The sequence below is a fragment of the Poromitra crassiceps genome (assembly GCF_964638095.1).
Source record: "Poromitra crassiceps genome assembly, chromosome: 6".
Taxonomy (NCBI): Eukaryota; Metazoa; Chordata; class Actinopteri; order Beryciformes; family Melamphaidae; genus Poromitra; species Poromitra crassiceps.
The window spans coordinates 33,601,595-33,622,458 of record NC_139627.1 but is presented as its reverse complement, the minus strand read 5'-3'; the positions used below and the strand labels follow the sequence as shown (position 1 = coordinate 33,622,458).

Here is a 20,864-nt window from a genome sequence, read left to right as displayed (position 1 = left end):
TGCAAGTCGTAATGGGGTCGGGGTGCGGATGATGTTGATGATGTTCGACTAGTCAGGAACCCGGGGGGTCGAGACTCAGGGTGGGGGTAACGTCTCCGGTGAAGCGCCTCTTACATTTGGAGCGCGGCTTCACGGGGATGGAGTCCCGGCTCCATCGGCCCCCCCGTGGTTCCTGTGGGCAGAGGATAGAGATTCAAGGTTATGCAGATGCCAACAGTGGCCCTAGCTAACATGTTTTAGAATTGTTGTGGGAGGAAACCGGAGTACCCGGGGAAAACCCACGCAGCACGAGGAGAACATGCAACTCTGCACGTGCTGCCCGTAATGAATTAAATTAGGGTTGGGCGGGAGGGTTGTTACATCTGATGTATTGTTACATCTGGTGCAAACAGGGTTTGGTGGGATTGTGGCGTTATATATAGGCTACAGTAGATTGGGTTGATTGAGCCCAGGTGAATGGATTGGAGGAGGTACAGGTGATTACATTTACATGGTGATGAGTGACAATGGTGTGGTCTCATGTTCCTGAACCTCAGTTATCTTCAATAACTCCATATAAGGTGCTAGTATCACATATTATTAAGATCAATTATTAAACTATTGAGGGAAAGGTCATAGTTAATATGTTGCCTAAAGGAAATGGTTAGTTTTCTTTAATATAAGCAGCTGTAAAACTGTCTATTTAAACACAGATTAACACAGCCGAATTAAGAGTAAGACTCGAGTAAGAATCTAGTCATAAGAAAATGAAGGGGGAGAAAATACTAGAAGCTTCAGTTTATTCAGAATGAACTGTAGGACCAAAACTGATACTTAGGGGAATGGCTCTGAGAAAAACATCTGAACACAGGTGCACTGTGTGTGTGTGTGTGTGTGTGTGTGTGTGTGTGTGTGTGTGTGTGTCCATGTGTGTGTGCGAGCGTGTGTGTGTGTGTCTGTGTGTGTGTGTGTGTGCGTACGTGCGTGTGTCCACGTGTGTTTGCGCGAGCGTGTGTGTCCGTGCATGTATGTGTCCGTGCGTGCGTGTGTGTGAGCGAGTGAGTGTGTGTGTGTGCGTGTGTGTCCATGTGTGTGTGACTGTGTCCGTGTGTGTGTGCTTCCGTGTGTGCTTCCAGGTTGAGGATTTGTTGTCATGAGAAAGGAGTGGCAAGCAGCCAGTAAAGAGAAACTTTTCCCCTCTTGCTCTCAGATGTCTGTTTAGGCTTTGTAGATTAGCCATGACTGCTTCATCACACGCACACGCGCACACACACACACACACACACACACACACACACACACACACACACACACACACACACACACACACACACACACACACACACACACACACACACACACACACACACACACACACTTTCCTCACAGGAGATCCTCTTAACCCCGGAGACTTTATGACCTTCCTGCATATCAGTTTTTACAGTGCAGTGGTCCTGAGCAGAACAGCAGTAAAGTGGAACAAGGATAGAGTGAGAGAACAAGATTGTTTACAGCGAGTCTCTGCACTCTGTCAAACAACACTGCATGCTGTGAGGAGCACGACTCACCGATCCCTGTTTGCTACAAAGTTGCAATTCACATGCAAGTCAACGTGGACGTTAGGGTTCCACAAAATTCGTTTTTGAATGCTGATACTGGTACCAATATTTTTTAGATCGAAGACGCCGATAGATGGTATTTTGTGCTGATTCGCAATATGTTTAAATTTTAACATTTTCATGCAAATAAATAAGTAAATAGATAAATAAATACATACAAGTATTCAGTCCTCCCCCCCACAATTTTATTGTTGACAGTGTGGAAAAGACAGCATAGTGAATATTCAAACATTGAAACCAATAATGATAATAAAACATTCATACATATTTATTTGCATGGAATCTGGTCAAACAGAAATCAATTCAGGTTAAGTGTTTCCCATACTCTACCAGTACAGTAGGCTACTGATCAGTTACAAAGTAAATAGTAATCAAAGACTGCATCATATCCTTCATATCGGCGGTGGACAACACTGACACAGTAGTATCTGATATTTAATAACAGATCAATATTGCCCCGATGTATCAGCTAACCAATATATCGGTCTAACCCTGGTGGACGCGTGCCAAACGTTGCGCCCAGATTTACAAGACGGATGAGGACGAGCGCAGCTGGCTCAACGTGTGACAGTCACTCAAGTGATGCTGTGCCGCAGAGCATGACAGGGCAGAAAATGGGATGCGTGAGTGTGTGTGTGTGAGTCAAACAGATAGACACAGGCACTGAGAGGGGGGGATGGGAGGGAGTGGAGGTTCTTCCCTTATTGTCCTCCCCCATCTCACAGCGCCTTTCAGAAGACATAAAAGGCCAAATATGCCCCCCGCCACTGCAGCGATGTCACCCTTTGTGTTGGGCCTGGGTAGCAGGTGACTTTGTGTTGGGTCTGGGTAGCAGGTGACTTTGTGTTGGGTCTGGGTAGGTGACTTTGTGTTGGGTCTGGGTAGCAGGTGACTTTGTGTTGGGTCTGGGTAGCAGGTGACTTTGTGTTGGGCCTGGGTAGCAGGTGACTTTGTGTTGGGCCTGGGTAGCAGGTGACTTTGTGTTGGGTCTGGGTAGCAGGTGACTTTGTGTTGGGTCTGGGTAGCAGGTGACTTTGTGTTGGGTCTGGGTAGCGGGTGACTTTGTGTTGGGTCTGGGTAGCAGGTGACTTTGTGTTGGGTCTGGGTAGCAGGTTGACTTTGTGTTGGGTCTGGGTAGCAGGTGACTTTGTGTTGGGTCTGGGTAGCAGGTGACTTTGTGTTGGGCCTGGGTAGCAGGTGACTTTGTGTTGGGTCTGGGTAGCAGGTGACTTTGTGTTGGGCCTGGGTAGCAGGTGACTTTGTGTTGGGCCTGGGTAGCAGGTGACTTTGTGTTGGGCCTGGGTAGCAGGTGACTTTGTGTTGGGCCTGGGTAGCAGGTGACTTTGTGTTGGGTCTGGGTAGCAGGTGACTTTGTGTTGGGCCTGGGTAGCAGGTGACTTTGTGTTGGGTCTGGGTAGCAGGTTGACTTTGTGTTGGGTCTGGGTAGCAGGTGACTTTGTGTTGGGTCTGGGTAGCAGGTGACTTTGTGTTGGGCCTGGGTAGCAGGTGACTTTGTGTTGGGCCTGGGTAGCAGGTGACTTTGTGTTGGGTCTGGGTAGCAGGTGACTTTGTGTTGGGCCTGGGTAGCAGGTGACTTTGTGTTGGGCCTGGCTAGCAGGTGACTTTGTGTTGGGTCTGGGTAGCAGGTTGACTTTGTGTTGGGTCTGGGTAGCAGGTTGACTTTGTGTTGGGCCTGGGTAGCAGGTTGACTTTGTGTTGGGTCTGGGTAGCAGGTTGACATTGTGTTGGGTCTGGGTAGCAGGTTGACTTTGTGTTGGGTCTGGGTAGCAGGTTGACTTTGTGTTGGGTCTGGGTAGCAGGTGACTTTGTGTTGGGTCTGGGTAGCAGGTTGACATTGTGTTGGGTCTGGGTAGCAGGTTGACTTTGTGTTGGGCCTGGGTAGCAGGTGACTTTGTGTTGGGTCTGGGTAGCAGGTGACTTTGTGTTGGGTCTGGGTAGCAGGTGACTTTGTGTTGGGCCTGGGTAGCAGGTGACTTTGTGTTGGGCCTGGGTAGCAGGTGACTTTGTGTTGGGTCTGGGTAGCAGGTTGACTTTGTGTTGGGCCTGGGTAGCAGGTGACTTTGTGTTGGGCCTGGGTAGCAGGTGACATTGTGTTGGGTCTGGGTAGCAGGTGACTTTGTGTTGGGTCTGGGTAGCAGGTTGACTTTGTGTTGGGTCTGGGTAGCAGGTGACTTTGTGTTGGGTCTGGGTAGCAGGTTGACTTTGTGTTGGGCCTGGGTAGCAGGTGACTTTGTGTTGGGCCTGGGTAGCAGGTGACTTTGTGTTGGGTCTGGGTAGCAGGTGACTTTGTGTTGGGCCTGGGTAGCAGGTGACTTTGTGTTGGGCCTGGGTAGCAGGTGACTTTGTGTTGGGCCTGGGTAGCAGGTGACTTTGTGTTGGGTCTGGGTAGCAGGTGACTTTGTGTTGGGTCTGGGTAGCAGGTGACTTTGTGTTGGGTCTGGGTAGCAGGTGACTTTGTGTTGGGTCTGGGTAGCGGGTGACTTTGTGTTGGGCCTGGGTAGCAGGTGACTTTGTGTTGGGCCTGGGTAGCAGGTGACTTTGTGTTGGGCCTGGGTAGCGGGTGGCTCCGAGGCTAATATTTTAATACGTGTGAAAGCAGACGGTGAGGACCTGATAATGCCCGGGGTGATGTAATGGACTCTTTCTGCGCTCCGTGTGAAGGGGACGGGGGGGGGTGGGGGAGGCACTGAGGGTGTGCGAGACAGGCGTGTGTGTGTGTGTGTGTGTGTGTGTGTGTGTGTGTGTGCGTGTGCGTGCATGCATACGTGTGTGTGCCAGTTACATGGAGGGGACTGGGTGGTTGATTATACCGAATGTTTGACTTATCCCCATCCTGGCATTTGCGATGGAGGCTCTGATTACAGTGGCGCCTCAACCTGAACAACCTGTGCCTTTTTATAGTCCGGCACCGCCACACACACACACACACACACACACACACACACACACACACACACACACACACACACACACACACACACACACACACACACACACACACACGTGAAATGGTCTTATTCCTCCTTCCTCTTGAATAGACGGTTCCCATCATATCATCATAGATAAACCACTGACATCCCACTAATCCCCAAAGGATCTCAAACACATGAACATTAGCAATGACAAGGAAATAGAACTCCATTCTATTTTCTCTTCTACTTTTCCCATTCAACCTATGAGCTCTAACTCTGGAAATAGATTGTAAATGTATGAGCTGTTACTTAAAAAACAAAATGTGTTTTGATGTCAGTATGGATCATCAGTGGCTGTGTTTCCCAAAGCTTTGGGCCAACAGTATGGATGGATGTCTTTATATGTAGCCAGCATACAGTCAGCATGAAAGCATACATCATCCATTCCAAAGACAATTTCCTCCCTTATCAACGGAGCACAGTGCTGGAGCACAGTGCTGGGGGAGACGTGGAAGACGCTGTAATCACAGCGTCTGTGAGCGCCTGTCTGACTGCCACACAGCTGAAATATGGTTCTGCTTCAACGCCTCATATCTTTTACACTTACAGTGTCTCTGAGGGATTCACGCCAATTCATCTAAGTGTGTACACACACACACACACACACACACACACACACACACACACACACACACACTTCCACCCGGCTTTTCTATGCTCAAGTGTCTTTGTTTTGCACATCTCCCAGATGACACAAAATCAAAACGGAGATGTTGGTTTGCAAATGTAATCCATGCTCTTGTGTGTGAAGCAGCATCAGAATCACCTCCCTGCGTGCATCTATGTTGAGGCGGCTGTTGTTGGGTCCATGTTGGTGAGGGCACAGCTGAACACGTCCTCCAGCATGGCAGCGTAGTGGACGTTCTTCACTGCGGGGCCACTGGCCTCAAAACCCCAGTTCACATCAAACTGGAGACAACAGGAGCACACAGTCACTGCAGCAGCTGTCCCGAGTTCAAAACATTTGCCATAAAGGTGATGGAAGTGATTCTGGAGGAAGGATTGATTGATCAACACGGTTCTCATTCTCAAATAGTCAAATAATGACCCTTTGGGTTGGTGGCCCAACTTGGGAATAAGAAATGTGTTGATTCAAGCGTGTTGATTCAAACGTGTTGACTCAAATGTGTTGACTCTCTCTCCTGACTGGATAAAGTGGGATGTGTTCTCTCTGCTGATTGGATAAAGTGGGATGGGACAGCAGAAAGGTTTATTTTCTGTTTACCCATGTTACTGACCAAACACTGCTGTGATTGCCATCAGAATATAGAGCTATTTAACACTTATTTTAACAAAAATGTATCACTTACAGCAGCTTTAATCTCTCTCTTCATTTCTATATTTTCTATATTATCAATTGTTCTTTATTCTGTATATTCTTGTTACTGTGTGTTAGCTAGAATCAGCTAGACATACTTTCTGTGAAGCCCTCTGAGACATGCTTGTGAATTAGGGCTATATAAATAAACTTGACTTGACTTGACTTGACTTGACTTTAATCTTATTGTTGCTGTGCAGAAAACCTCAAGAAAAACAAAATGAATTTTTCAGGAACAGAGATAAAACAATTATTTTTAGCAAGGCGCAATGTACATATTTGTATAAAGCATTTTGGCTTGGATTGGTTCCAGTCTGAAAAATATTTTCCATAAGAAGAGGACACAATCAACATTCAATAATCACACTCAAAAAACAAAGATACAAAGGCAGGCCACAACCAATATAAAGATAGTTACACTGGAATTTTACCCCATTGGAAATACTATTTCACATACAGTATAAGTTGAAACATTTTAGTGGCTGAGGTAGGACAAGAGGAAACAACACAGAGAAGGAGCAAGACTGGATGGCAGCAAAGACCAAAAAGCCAACATTCCTGTGATGTCATCACTATGAGACATAATATTTCGGACACCCACAAAGACGCAAAAGGTGCAGCGGCTGTTGTCATTCTTCTTCGGGGTTTCCGTGGAGGTTGTTAAGGAAGGCAGAGTAGCTGACCAGAGACTGAGCGACTAGTTTGGGCTTAGGACCCGGCGAGGCAGAGAGTAGCTGGAAACCAGTGACAGAGGAAAATTAGAGAGTTGGGAAATCAGTGTCGGTGTACAAACACGCACGCACGCACGCACGCACGCGCACGCACACACACACACACACACACACACACACACACACACACACACACACACACACACACACACACACACACACACACGCAGTCCTCTCTCATTCTGTCCCCGCCTGTCTCCGTCTGTTGTCATGCTGCCACGGTGTGAGTGCAGCTGTTTCTGCTTAGCTCTGGCTGTGGCGAGGCACGCTAAATCAGCATTACATAGTGGAGACACAGACATGAGGCAGAAGATCAGAGGAGCTACTTCCGTCCTTTTCGACCACCTATCTCTCTCACCCCCTCTGTCTCCCCATCGCCTTCTCGTCCCTTTTCCTTGCACAACAATAAAGTGCTGGCTTGTTCATTTAGACTATTAGCTTACTCACTCACTTGATTCTGCTTCTGGCTCACTCGTCCACTCTGTCATCCTGTCACTCATAATTAGGCCTAAGCTTTATATTGATTTTAAAATGAGAACTATTTAAGAATCTGTGCACACACAATGCTAAAGCCCTTACTCTGCTTCTCTCTTCTCATTCCCTCTCATCTCAAAGTCTTACGTCTGTCCATCCTCTCTCACCTTCAGGGTGTCGTCGGGCAGGACCGGGGGGGCGGGGTTCTCCCTCCAGTTGATGCCAGCCAGGAGCGCGTGGTAGTCAATGTCCTCTTCCTCTGTGAACCTGCAGCAGACACGTGTCCAGATTACAAGCAGGTATGTCCTGTAGAAACACTTTTCGGACGACAGAGCCAATCTGGAGCCTATCTCCGTGTTTCCCCTGACCACTGATGGGCGGGATAGACCGCTCCACCTTAAAGAGCTCCCTCCAGATCGGAAAGAATTCAATTTGTACTTATTCCAATGGAGATTGTTTTACTGTCATGTAGACTGACTGCTGTTTCAAACATTGCAGAGTTTTCTCAACTCTGCCAAGAAAAATGTCCCGGGGAAGCACTCGTCTAAAATATATACTTCACAATCAGTGAAAAATAAAATAATACGTTTACTGTAACCATTCTGAAAATGTAGTGGAACATTTGATTGTTCCATGCTAAATTGTGCTGTGTGGGTGGGCTCTTACTTGTTGAGCAGGGTTCGGAGCAGATCCTCAGCTAGAGGCAGCTGAAAGGCCTTGCAGATAGTCCTTGTCTCTTTGGTAGATAGACGGCCAGTTCTGGAGACAGAGAGACACAGCTACCTCACATCAGGAAGGTTATCACACTACAGGAGACAGAGAGACAAAGCTACCTCACATCAGGAAGGTTATCACACTACAGGAGACAGAGAGACAAAGCTACCTCACATCAGGAAGGTTATCACACTACAGGAGACAGAGAGACAAAGCTACCTCACATCAGGAAGGTTATCACACTACAGGAGACAGAGAGACAAAGCTACCTCACATCAGGAAGGTTATCACACTACAGGAGACAGAGAGACAAAGCTACCTCACATCAGGAAGGTTATCACACTACAGGAGACAGAGAGACAAAGCTACCTCACATCAGGAAGGTTATCACACTACAGGAGACAGAGAGACAAAGCTACCTCACATCAGGAAGGTTATCACACTACAGGAGACAGAGAGACAAAGCTACCTCACATCAGGAAGGTTATCACACTACAGGAGACAGAGAGACACAGCTACCTCACATCAGGAAGGTTATCACACTACAGGAGACAGAGAGACACAGCTACCTCACATCAGGAAGGTTATCACACTACAGGAGACAGAGAGACACAGCTACCTCACATCAGGAAGGTTATCACACTACAGGAGACAGAGAGACAAAGCTACCTCACATCAGGAAGGTTATCACACTACAGGAGACAGAGAGACAAAGCTACCTCACATCAGGAAGGTTATCACACTACAGGAGACAGAGAGACAAAGCTACCTCACATCAGGAAGGTTATCAGACTACAGGTTGGAACGCAAAATGGACCGCATGCCTGTCTGTAGTGTGTTATTTGAATAAGCCTGTGCCTCATGGAAAAATGTGTTCTGTGTACAGTATATGCTGGACTGAAGAATCCCCGCTTTAAGACATTCTAATAGATTTATAAGAACAACCGAGCAAGATATGAACACGTATGCATGAATAATTGGTTTTTGCTCCCTATATGGATCAACAAAGCATGACACTATTATCATTATTATTAATAATAGAGAAATCAACCCAAAGTGACGGTGTATTCTCTGTATGTGGATGTGAGACAGAGGCCCAGTTGTTTTCCACGGTGATGTGGTCCAGAGGCATAGTCTTCTTGACATGCCATCTTCAAACTTGCATCCTCTTCTTCACAGTACAACAACAAACCAGCATCTGAACGATACGGCCATCAAAAGACGCGGCTGGTGGCTAATGAAAGCACACCTGTGGCTACACAAAGGTGAGCTGAGCTGCTAGTTAATCATCTTATAGATCCATCAATGCTCCAGTCCCTGTTTTTCTTTTCTTTCAAGTTATTATTGTGATTGTGACTAGGATCTGTTGCTGAGTGGCCTCCATTAGACATGCCCTTACTCATACTAGTGTGCAGGAATAGCATTGGTGATTCAGAGCATCATATTATAGGCATAGATGCCAGCTGTTAAAGAGACAGACCATCGTGCGTCCTAGTAGCTCACCTGGTAGCACGCATACCACGAAGGCTCGGCCCTTCACGCGGCCGACCGGGGTTAGAATCCGACCTGCGGTCCTTTGCCGCATGTCATCCCCTCTCTCTCTCCCCACCTTTCCTGTCTGCCTACTGTCCTATATAAAAAATAAATGAAGGCGAAATGCCCCAAAAATTATAAAAAAAGAAAAGAGACAGACCATAATAAGCGTACAGACCCTGTTGCAACCACGAGTATAACGCAGGGTTGCCAACTCACACGTTTCTGGCGTGTGACACACTATTTCACCTTCAATCTCACGCGCTCACTCTGCCCAAACAATTCTCACGCCAATGAACACTGACTGCTGCGGTCCCCACATGTCCTCTAGAGCAGCAGCAATCTAACAAACCTGCCTGCCACATCCCCATGGCTGCTCACCAAACGCCACTCCAAGCATCAAACGTTAGTCCAGTGGAAAGTTATGAATGAAGTTGTAGCCTATCAGCCACGCACAGGAGAGCGCAATCCATTATTGTTGCAACGCCATGTGACAAGTGCAAGTCGATATTTCCATTGACCATTTAGGTAGGCTATATAAGATGTGCGAGATGTTATGCAAATGGTCTTGGATTAAAATATAGGCTATGCTACACATCTGAATATTGTTTATATTTGCCATTGTAATTAGGAGCAGAATTTGATTCATGGTTACTGTACTTGAATATGGTCATGCCAAAAGAGAAAAGGGGGAGGAGATATCCATTCATTCATTCAATAAAGATAAGTGACATCACTGATGGTATGCTGCATGTAATATAAACCTTTTCCTGTGTGTGTGTGTGTGTGTGTGTGTGTGTGTGTGTGTGTGTGTGTGTGTGTGTGTGTGTGTGTGTGTGTGTGTGTGTGTGTGTGTGTGTGTGTGTGTGTGGTATGTGTGTGTGCGCGTGTGTGTGTGTGTGTGTGTGTGTGTGTGTGTGTGTGTCAGGGCCGGCGCCAGGATGAAATGACTGAGGGGGCTGTTATAACTGGCGAGGGGGCTGATTTTTTTGTTTTTACTTTTTTTTTTGACTTTTTTTTATTTTTTATATGATATTTTTATATCGTAAAACATAGGTTATATACCCGCTATGCCTATTTCTGGACTTTTTAACCATAATGAAAAGTGCAATAACAACACAAGAAAGACTACTATTCAAAATCAAATAAAACATTTATTTCACAGCAGCAGATTAAGGCATTAATAGAGGTTCAAGGATTCATAGGTTCAAATTTAATAAATAGCTACATCTCTGACACCTTGTGACAACCAAAGCACAGCAAATAGCGCTTCCCTGCCAATTCTGAAACAACAGAGCTATGTTTACAGGGGGTAGCCTACATCAACTTAAACTGATCAAATTTGATGAAGACTGCAGAAACAGCAGCCTAAACATGTCAGGTACAAACATGGCCTAACTGGCCTTTATAGATTAACTATTCTTAAAAAAAAAAAAAAAAAAAAAAAAATTTAAGTGAGGGGGCCGAAAATTGAACTGAGGGGGCTAAGCCCCCTTAGGCCCCCTCGTGGCGCCGGGCCCGGTGTGTGTGTGTGTGTGTGTGTGTGGATTGTCTGAATTGTCTAAGCCAGTGATACTTAACTCATGCCCCCCCGACCATTTAGACTCTAACCCATTATATTTGATTCCCTGTACTTTTAATATCATTTGTGGACTCAAATAAAGCATTCAAATGTGCTCACCACGTGTGTAAGCTCAAGCTGAATTGAGTCATGATTAAGTGTGCATACGCATGATTAAGCTATGATAGCCATGCTATCAGAATCTCACTCCAGCCAGGTACCCAAAGTTGGCATCCCTGATATACATGTAACAGTTGATTACCATTCATGCCAATAAAGCTTATTTGAATTTAATTGAGAGACAGAGAGACAGAGAGAGAGAGAGAGAGAGAGAGAGGGCGCGAGAGAGATTGTGTGTGTGCGTGTGTGTGCGTGTGTGCACGCGTATGCGTGTGTGTGTTTGTGTGTGTGCGCGCATGTGTGTGTGTGTGTCCTCTCTGGCCTACAGAGCTACATGCCATGCAGGTTCTTTGGGACCATCTGGTTCCAATGCTCCACTCACACTGCTGGAACTAATTGTTGCTCTGAGATATGGGGCCACTGGCTGCACGATTGATGGCTTGCTGCTAGCTACCTATGTGGCTGATCTGGGGAAAGTTGTAGACTAGCACATGCCTCCTCCAATACACGTGCAGTCACCAGCTGCTTCTTTTCACCTGACAGCGAGGAGTTTTAACCAGCACAGGGATGATCGGTTCCCACCATCAGCTCTCTCATTTGTTAGAGAGGTTTGATCTGGGCCGAACCCAACTCCACTGACGGGAGGCGCAGTGCGTGCGGAGTCCAGCTCCACGCGTGGCAATCAAGCTTTCCCTCTCAAGGATTTGCGGGTTCAGCAAACCCGTCTGCTCCATGCTTGGGTTTGAGCCTGGCTCAGATCTTGAAGCTTGCATTGACACAGGCACACTGGCAAGTGTGTGTAAGAGGTCCCTTCCTCCCACAACCCACTGGCCAACTGGGCGTTGACCAGCGCCTCCTAAGATGGACCTTGTGGTGAGGCTGGGGGGTACATCCCGATTGAGGACCCACCTGCCTTCTTCGGTCTGGTCCACACCATATTGATAAACCATCCTGAGAAGAGCCATGTCGCTCGTCCTCAATGCTGCGGCTTCTCTGGGCACGGTGTCTGCACCTGTAGCTGTCTCTGTCTCCGGCTTGGTGTTGATGCGAAGCCTCTAAAACAGTGTGTGCGTGCCTGTGCATGTGTGTGCGCGTGCCTACAGTATACCTACCTGTGTCTGTCTTGGTGTATGAAGGCTTTGGCCATCTCAGGGAACTTCTCAAAGTGTTTCTTCCTCAGGTAGTCCTGGGCCACGGCCAGCATCAAACCCATGTCCACCTCAGACGGCTCGCGCTCCGAGAAGCATCGACCCAACACCATCACCTCATGCTCCGACATGCCGCTCTCCATGCCCATCAGCAGGCCCCTGTGGTGCACGCACGCACACACACACTCATATGAAGCAAATGACACACAATCTCATACGACGTCAGTTATCCACATATCATACACCTGGCCTTTCAAACGTGTCTCTCGTATGCAAAGTGAAATTGGATTTCTCTTTCCCTCTGCACTTCCAATCGTAATATTTACATCCTTTAAAATGGACAGTAATGACCTCATCTTCTCCCAGCACTTCTGGTTTTTAGCCGTGCAAAATGTTTACCATTTCTTACTATTTCATATTACCAGTTCTTAATGTGGCCAAATATGTCTTTGAACACTCCTGGAGGTGGTTTGGGCGATGTCTTTGGTATATAAATTTGGAATTTATGCATCTTTGCTCCGTCCAAGTCCAATCCACTCCCTCAGTAAAGTGCATGTTAATGTTAGGGGTAACAGGGCTCACAGAGACATTAGGAAGCTATTGAACTATACTATAGTTATTGGCTGTGGCACCTGAAAGACTCATAGGGGATGAGGCCTGTGTCGCTGGGGTCACTGAGAGCCAGAAACGTCTTCATCTCACTCTGCTTCTCCTCCGAGATGGAACGCAGCTTACTGAGGATGCTGCCCACGTTGGCTTTGGAGAACTTTAGAGAAACACACACACGCACACGCACACACACACACACACCCACACACACACACACACACACACACACACACATGCACGCACGCACACATACATACACATACATACATGTAAGTACCCATGAGCAAGGGCACCCAACCCTTATTGTGTAAGTTTACCAAACAGTTTGTTCACTCCCCACCTCCTCAGCATGTTGCTCCATGTAGGTGAGGGTGTATTCGTCAGCGTCCAAAAGCAGGAAGCACTGGTTGTTGAGGTTGAGGGCCGCTCCGACGTACAGGTCCTGTACTGTGAGGTACTCCGACATCTCACTCTTAAACAGCTCCTGGCCCGGCTTCTTCACACGACCACGCTCCAGGAACTTACCCCCGAGCACACCTGGTGCATGATGGGAGAGCAGAGTTCAACCTGGGGTGGTGTATAGTCTTTAAAGGAAGGCTTTGCTGATTTTCAACCCGCTCTGTATCATTACAATGTCGGTCATTTATGGATGGGCAGCTGGTGGGGACGCAGTTTCTGCAGGCAGACCAAAAGGGATTTCTCAATGTAGAAAACATATAGAGAAGGTAAGCACTGTCCATCTGTTTTATATTACCAAGATTATGATACAAAGCGGGTTGAAAATCAGCAAAGCCTTCCTTTAAGCTTGTACATGTATTTATCTAGCCTGAAATCACACTCCATTTCTATCTTCTACTCTGACATTGCCTCCACTCAGGAGAACGGGGTCAGTATACCCTCTGAAAAAGGGTAGACTACACCACTGCTTTTGACGACCCCACCCGGGCGGTGGGCACTTGAGGACATACGGACGGGCACGCATTCCTTCAGCGTTCACAGCGTCCCAGGTGGGAATCGAACCCAGGACCTTCGAGCTGTGAGGCGACAGCGCTTACCACTGCACCACCGTACCCCCCTTGCAGCCGCCATTGTTGTTATTACTCCTCGGTGCACTTGACAACAGGGGAAACAGCTTGACAACGACGTTCGTTTCACCCTTTGCCCTGTTTATTGATGCTGATTGGCTAATCGTTAGTCCCCCTCGGTGCTGATTGGATAATTGTTTATTCAACAGGAAATCACTGTTGCATGTCATGATGCCACACCAGAAGCAGCCAAAACTCAACTCAGTGGAGTGGGCGGATTCAAAGGTCTGGAGCCAGGCAAGTATTTCTCCATACTCCTGGTCCTGCAGACTACTTTCACCTGACCTACAGCTTACATTGCCTCATCCAGGTAAAAAATAAAATAAAATAACCTCTATTTTGGACAAAATAAATATTACTCCAAATGTCATCAATTTGTCAACCAAAGAGATAATACCTAATATCCTTTAGTTTAAACAGTACCCGTATTTATTTATTTTATATTGTGTTGTCAATTATTTTAAAGAGGTGTCTTTTCCCCCCTCAAATGTGGAGCAAAACCTTTCAAATGTTTCAGGGCCCTGGAACCAAGACAAACTATTAATCATGTGTTGTAAAGAATCCTGTCAAAAGTAGATTTTCATCGATTGGAAAATCACCCAATTGTTCTCAATTCTTGAAAAAATGTAGGTTTGGGACATAAAGGCCAACTTTCCATCTGATTTCATAAGATTCTGGAAATGCAAACTGAGTCTGACATCTCTCATGCTTATCTTGGGAGTCAGATTTGCATCTTAAGTGCTGGGAGCAGCTCTGGTTCCGCCTATGGTCCAAACGGCCCTACCTGAATTCCTCTGTGGGGGTTCGAATACACTAATGGTGTCGTCACAGAGGTAGAAGGAGATGATGAATGCCCTGTTGTCCCTGTCGATGGGGGTCACCATCTTGGCACGGAATCGCAGCACGTTACTCTCCAGGCCATGTCTGGAGGGAGAGGTACACACCAGACTCTGGGCTTAAGACAAACACGCGCACACACTATTTGCTGTATGTCATTTGATTGGTACTGTGACTCCCTCCAACCTGTCTTTCTCCATGAGCTTGCGGAAGTCTTTCTGCGGGGGCTTGGGCAGCAGGCCCTGGCAGGAGCATAGAGAGTCCTCCTCTGAGCCGAAGCCGTTGTAGGGGGGCACGGGCCTCGGGGGCTTCGGGGCCTGGGGAGCCTTGTACTGCACCGGGGTGAAGTCCTCTGGCAGAAAGAGAGACAGAGAAAGAAAATATGGAGAGAGAAGCTGGGGAGGAGAGGTGAGAGGAGTGGAGGGCAGCGGGTCATTCATCCATGCAGGAGCGCAACAGCCTGGTTTGACGGTAACCCCGAGCTGACCTCTGACCGCTGGGAGTCAGACGGGACCCTCCATCACAGTGCTCTGTCACTGGGGGCTCCGCCTGGATCACTACTGTGACTAATGTAGTGACCCCCCCCCCCCCCCCCCACAACCTGCCTGGCCCAGGGTGGCAGACACAGCCAGGCCCGGTTTGGCTTACTGGTGCTGGGGAGCCATGTGCCTCTCGTGGCCCCTGGTGCCTTTAGCTATGGAGGCATGGAGCGAGACCAGTGCTGGAGAGACCTATGGAGGCATGGAGCGAGACCAGTGCTGGAGAGACCTAGCATCTGATGTCAGTCAGATGCTGGTGCTGTTTTGGGGTCTACATACTGTCCATGAGCCAAAACAGGCCCTGCTAAAGGCTGATGGTGTGGGGACTGAGTGGGACAGTACTCAGGCTGCTGAGTGGAACAACAGGCAGAACTTTATTCGAAGTTCTTTAATTGGAGCTATGCATGACATTCTCCAGACATGATTACTTACTCACCAGTAACCTAAACATACAGATTCAAATACTTGTGAAGAAACATGAGTCCAATCCTGGATAAGGAAAAGAACATAACAACTCAATAAAACATTTCGTTCGGTTTTAACTGTTCAGCTATAAATATTATTATTATTTCCTCTCAATTTTCCACTCTGCCAACATTCTCATGATTCTGGTTCTCAAGGAAGGTGCTTCTAGTGCTTACTCTTACTGCCCCCAAGTGGTCATATATCTGTAATGCAGGCATGGGCAACAGAAGACTGATAAGCTTTGACCAAGTCCCTCTGTATAAATCTGGGAATAGCTACAGTAAGCAAAGTTGTCTGCTATAGGAAGAGGCAATGTGAGTGCACATATCAATGAATTCAGCTTATTACAATAACATCAGGTTTGCTGTTTTTTGTACAGATCTAACATCATGGAAGATACATGTTGCACGTGGTTGCAGCACTACTATTGCACCACCACCTTGAGGCAAGCTCTGGGTAGGACACTGACAAAATACCCCCCCCCCCCCCCCCCCCCCCCCCCCCCCGTAGTCTATAGTACTACAAGTACAACACTGGGCTGTGTCTGGCTAGCTCCAGTTTGTAGTACTGGTAGCCTACAGTAATATACTGTAGCTTACCTATGCCATATTTGGAGCGGTAGAAGTCTTTGGTGAAGCTATCACAGTCACAGATGACCACTCTCCTGCCCCACACATTCACCTCCCCACCTAGAGTCAGATCACAGTCCTTATAAAACTCCTCCTGGATGGTGCCTGTCTGCAGGGGAGAGAGAGAGAGAGACACACACACAACACACACACACACACACACACACACACACACACACACACACACACACACACACACACACACACACACACACACACACACACACACACACACACACAGACAGACAGACAGACATAGAGGAGAATGATATGGGGCAGGTGAAAGACCATGTGTGACATTTCTTCATTCACACTCTAGGCATTTAGCTTAGCAGTTACACTTCTGCACACGGCTGCTGATGAACATTATAAGCAGCACTGGGAACACAAAATGTCTTAGTAAATGCTGAAACGTGCCAGTTCTATCTTTGTTCTCAGGACTGCAGCCTTTGAGTTACAGGACAGTCTCCCTTACCACTATTCCACCCCGTAACCTATTAAATAACATTTTTTATTACTTTACTTGTTTGACATGTCACCATGATTTCCTCAAATGTTGTTGACATGTCAGTTATTTCTCTGCTGTGGTCCAGACAGGACGTACTTTGAGGCTGTCCAGAATGTAGCGCTCCCCCTGACCCGTGGAGCCGAACACATTGAGCACGGTGCGGCCTGTGATCTCTCCAGGCTGCCTCTTGGAGGTGGGAGCCCGCTGCAGAGAAACAGGAACAGGACAGAAATCATTGTTACGCAAAACAGCGCGTGAGATTGTCACAAAACCGAGGACCATTTAACATGCAAACACACAGACAGGGCAAGGGCACTTTGGAATCATTTGAAAAAGAGAGCGAGGGAGGGAGAGAGGGAGACAAAGAAAGAGAAAAGCAGACGGAGAGATCAAGTGAGAACATGCTGCTAGTGATGTCATGAAGGACAAGCTTCATTTGTATCTGGAGACGTGATCATTTCCCGCTGAATGGAGGCTTCAGATAAACACTTTGGGCTGCCATTTAATGAAAGACATTGGAACAAACAAAATGACAATCACTGGACTGAAAAAACACAACACACGCGCACACGCACGCATGCACGCACGCACGCACGCACGCACGCACACACGCACGCACACACACACACACACACACCAAAAAGCGACAAGGAGGATGATTGAGGCCTGGCTGTATTTCAAGATGAATTCGACTCTGGTGAGTAACTGGAGGAGAAAGCCCAAATGCTTGAGGGGGCGTTGACACTACGGTGGTCCTGTCAGAGTGAATGAGTAGGCCTCGGTGAAGGGAGGGATGGTAGGAGGAAGATGAAAAGAAGCCGTTCAAGCAGAAAGAGAGGCGACCACTGTAGAAAGACCTGCTCAAATATCCAGATGGCAAACAAAGAATCTGATCTTATTTGTGCTTTTCCTTTTATAATATCCTCTCTCCTTTTTGCTTTTTGGGGGGCTTCCCTCCTCTCCTTGACCATGTGTCTTTATCAGTCCTCTCTTCATCCCTTCCTAATAGGTTCATAGATTCATATTGTGGTGGTATCCCTCTACAGTCCTCACCTTAGGCAGTTTGCCGCGGTGCAGGAACTTGGCCGTGGCGTCGCGGCCCGAGTTTGGCTGGATCACCTCCCGGATCTCGATGGTGTCATCGGCGAGGAAGTAGTGCAGAGTGAGCTCGTGCGGGTCGCCAAACATGTTCTCGGTGTCGTCCCAGTAGCAGTAGAAACGCAGGACGTTGCAGTCGTGGTCCAGGAACTGCTTCAGTGTGTCGTGCCTCTCGTACGGCCGAAGCGGCTTCATACTTCTCTCCATCTGGATGGAAGGAAGGAACATGCTCAGTGAAAAGACTCTAAATGAAATGAAATCTACATGATACGACTCCCTGACGTCTACCTGTTCCCGCAGGTTGCTGTAGGGGTCGTCAGGAATGGTGGTAGGGGCGTTGAGGCGCACCCCAAGCTTTGTGAGAAAGTTATTGGTAAAAGTGTCGCAGCAGGTTATGGTGAAGGTTCGTGTGTATAGCACTATCTTCTGGTTGATGTTGAAATGGTAAACATTGTAGAACTGGCCATCATCTGGGGGAGGCAGTGGGATGCGGTGGCGACGAATAAGTGTTCCTGCCACAAGAATAAATAAAAAAGCATTGGTATTAAATCTGTCATCATATCTTTGGGAATTATACTGTCTGTCTAAATTGGGTACATAATTTTGTGTTAACCAGCTGGAATCTAGAGCGAAGAAAAGTAAGTACCCTACACGTGGCAAAGCAATGAAATTCAACTTGAAAAATGAAATGTTTTCTCTTGAGCTATGTTCACAAGACTTTCTCTGAGATATTACAGTAGGCCAGGTGAAACATCCTATTTCACCTTGAGGGATGCCGCTGTTCTTGTTCTTGTGCTCCACCACCTGTATTGTATCATCCTCCAGGTAGAAGTAGATCTTACACTTCCTGATTCTGTATGTCTCCTCCCGTTTCTCAGGCACCGCCTCCTGGAAGTACGCTTCAAAACACAGAGCCTGGGAAGGACATAACGGGTTGTTGTGCATGAGGCCAATCAAACTATTTTAGGCAGTTTGAGTTACATGCCATACACTAGACTATTTGTACATTAGCTTTAAAGGAGATTTTTTTTTTTTAACCTGGACCCCTCTCCTCACATTAATTATGATCTGACGACTCACCCAGTGATCTCCGCAGCGTTTCTGGCCGTCCTACGCGTTGTTTTGAGATCAATACTCTCCAATCCAGTCGTAAAATAGAGCTCCGTGGGGGCCAAGTGGCAGCCTGTCTTTCCTGCATCTAAATAGCCAGTTTTATTCCCGTTTTCGCCACATATCGTCATAATCTCATCCCTCAACAACCACCAGACTGATATTTCCCCCGGGGCTGTTTCCTGGAGTCTCCCAGGGATCAAATGACCTCATTCGTGATCTCAGTCACCAACTCTCGTCAAGTCCCGCGATACTTTCCTGCCGGGGTAAGAGCTAAGCTCCAAAACAGATTCAAGGAGAGAGCTGGGCGGTAATGATGGATAATGAACCGAACATGAAGATACAAAACTACAAAGCTGTAAATATTTATAGAACTGAAAGTTGGGGATTTTAAATTTTAAACTCAACTGTTCAAATGATGCAAAATTTTCATTAATATATAAATCTTTTAATTTGGCTAGTCCGTTCTTGGCCCAGGTATTGAAGGACCCATCTATAATAGATGGCTTAAACATATTATTTCTTGTTATAGGGGCATTTACTGATAAATGATTACGTGAAAAAGCTCATCTAAACTGACTAGTACTGTATTTAACTGATTTTTTATTTTATTTTTTAAGATCACTCAAGGTGACTATGTAGTGTAGTGTGTGTTTGTGCTTGTGCGAGGTTGGTAAAAAAAATATGCAAATAAAATTGTGATCAGTAACATAATCCATTGGAGCTTTAAACGCAGTAACATTACTTCATATAAAAAAGTAACTTTTCAAAAGGTGTATGTAATTTGTCAACTGCAGTAAATCACTAGGCTACATATTACAGCTGTCAGTTTTTTGTAATCAGATATGATCCAAATAGCATGGAAGTGATTGTATGACCAGGGAGGGAAAACTGATCCAGGTCAAGACAGCTCACCTGTTTGTCAAAGGCCACCCATGATGGTACATCACTGCCCTCTCCTTTGGGGTAGACAGAATATTTTGGTTGAATCTTCTGGGCGACTAACAACTCTCCTCCAATGCCTGGCTTCTCAGACCCCACCAGCATGGGGACCCCGTTGGAATAGTCAAAATGTTGGGACTTGTGGAATCTCTCCTTCCCCAGCTAGAGGGCAGGAGGGACAAAGGGTTTCACATGAACTGGAAATATATGGAATTAACACATTCAATGGAAATCATATATTCCATGCATTATAATAGACCTGTGGATTTGTCAAGTTATTATGCATATGTTAGTTTATTATTATGCTATTGGATTAATGGTCTATGAACAGGTAGCTATTGTTTTATGACTACAGTATGGTCAACACTGCCCTCTAGCTAGGCTACTAGCCTACCACAAACTTCACTTGTCATGTAACTTTGTAGGAAGTTAATGGTCAACATGGTATGATCCGTTGTCAACCTAACTAGTAAATAATAACGCTAGGTATTCCTATTCATGCCTATGCAGCCCAAGTGGCAAGCGGACCTTGCAAAGTCCAAACATTCCACATGTACATATAGCCTACAAGCTACAACAACACATTTGGTAGACTTACGTTGTGGGGGGAATTCCCAGGTAGAAATGGTAGAGGCATGACGGCAAAATTGAACGCAGATGGATTTTTTTCTTTCTACAAGTTGAGTTTCTAACGGTCTTTGATCTGAGGTTACCGTAGAGGCGTTTTGTTTGGCTGCGTTGCTTGGCAACATCCAGCGCGCTCTCGCTCTCCCTCTACCAAAATGACACATACTAGCCCATACAAGTTGCTACACGTCTATGACACTAGCCTAGCTAGCTAACATGCATCCC

The 20,864-nt window shown here is 46.7% G+C and overlaps 1 protein-coding gene across 1 annotated transcript; it reads right to left on the bottom strand.

Moving 5' to 3' along the window:
* Window positions 1-2,329: 2,329 nt before the first annotated feature.
* On the bottom strand, window positions 2,330-20,649 carry efhc2 (EF-hand domain (C-terminal) containing 2; the record flags this gene model as incomplete). The annotated part of the gene is made up of 17 exons (XM_083638197.1): window positions 2,330-4,191; window positions 5,416-5,500; window positions 6,625-6,643; window positions 7,262-7,381; window positions 7,781-7,873; window positions 12,155-12,349; window positions 12,823-12,956; window positions 13,140-13,336; window positions 14,669-14,808; window positions 14,908-15,073; window positions 16,325-16,463; window positions 16,959-17,066; window positions 17,916-18,167; window positions 18,249-18,472; window positions 18,725-18,875; window positions 19,986-20,174; window positions 20,611-20,649. The coding sequence occupies 17 exons, from the start codon at window positions 20,647-20,649 to the stop codon at window positions 2,330-2,332; spliced, it is 4,113 nt and encodes a 1,370-aa protein (XP_083494323.1).
* Window positions 20,650-20,864: the final 215 nt, after the last annotated feature.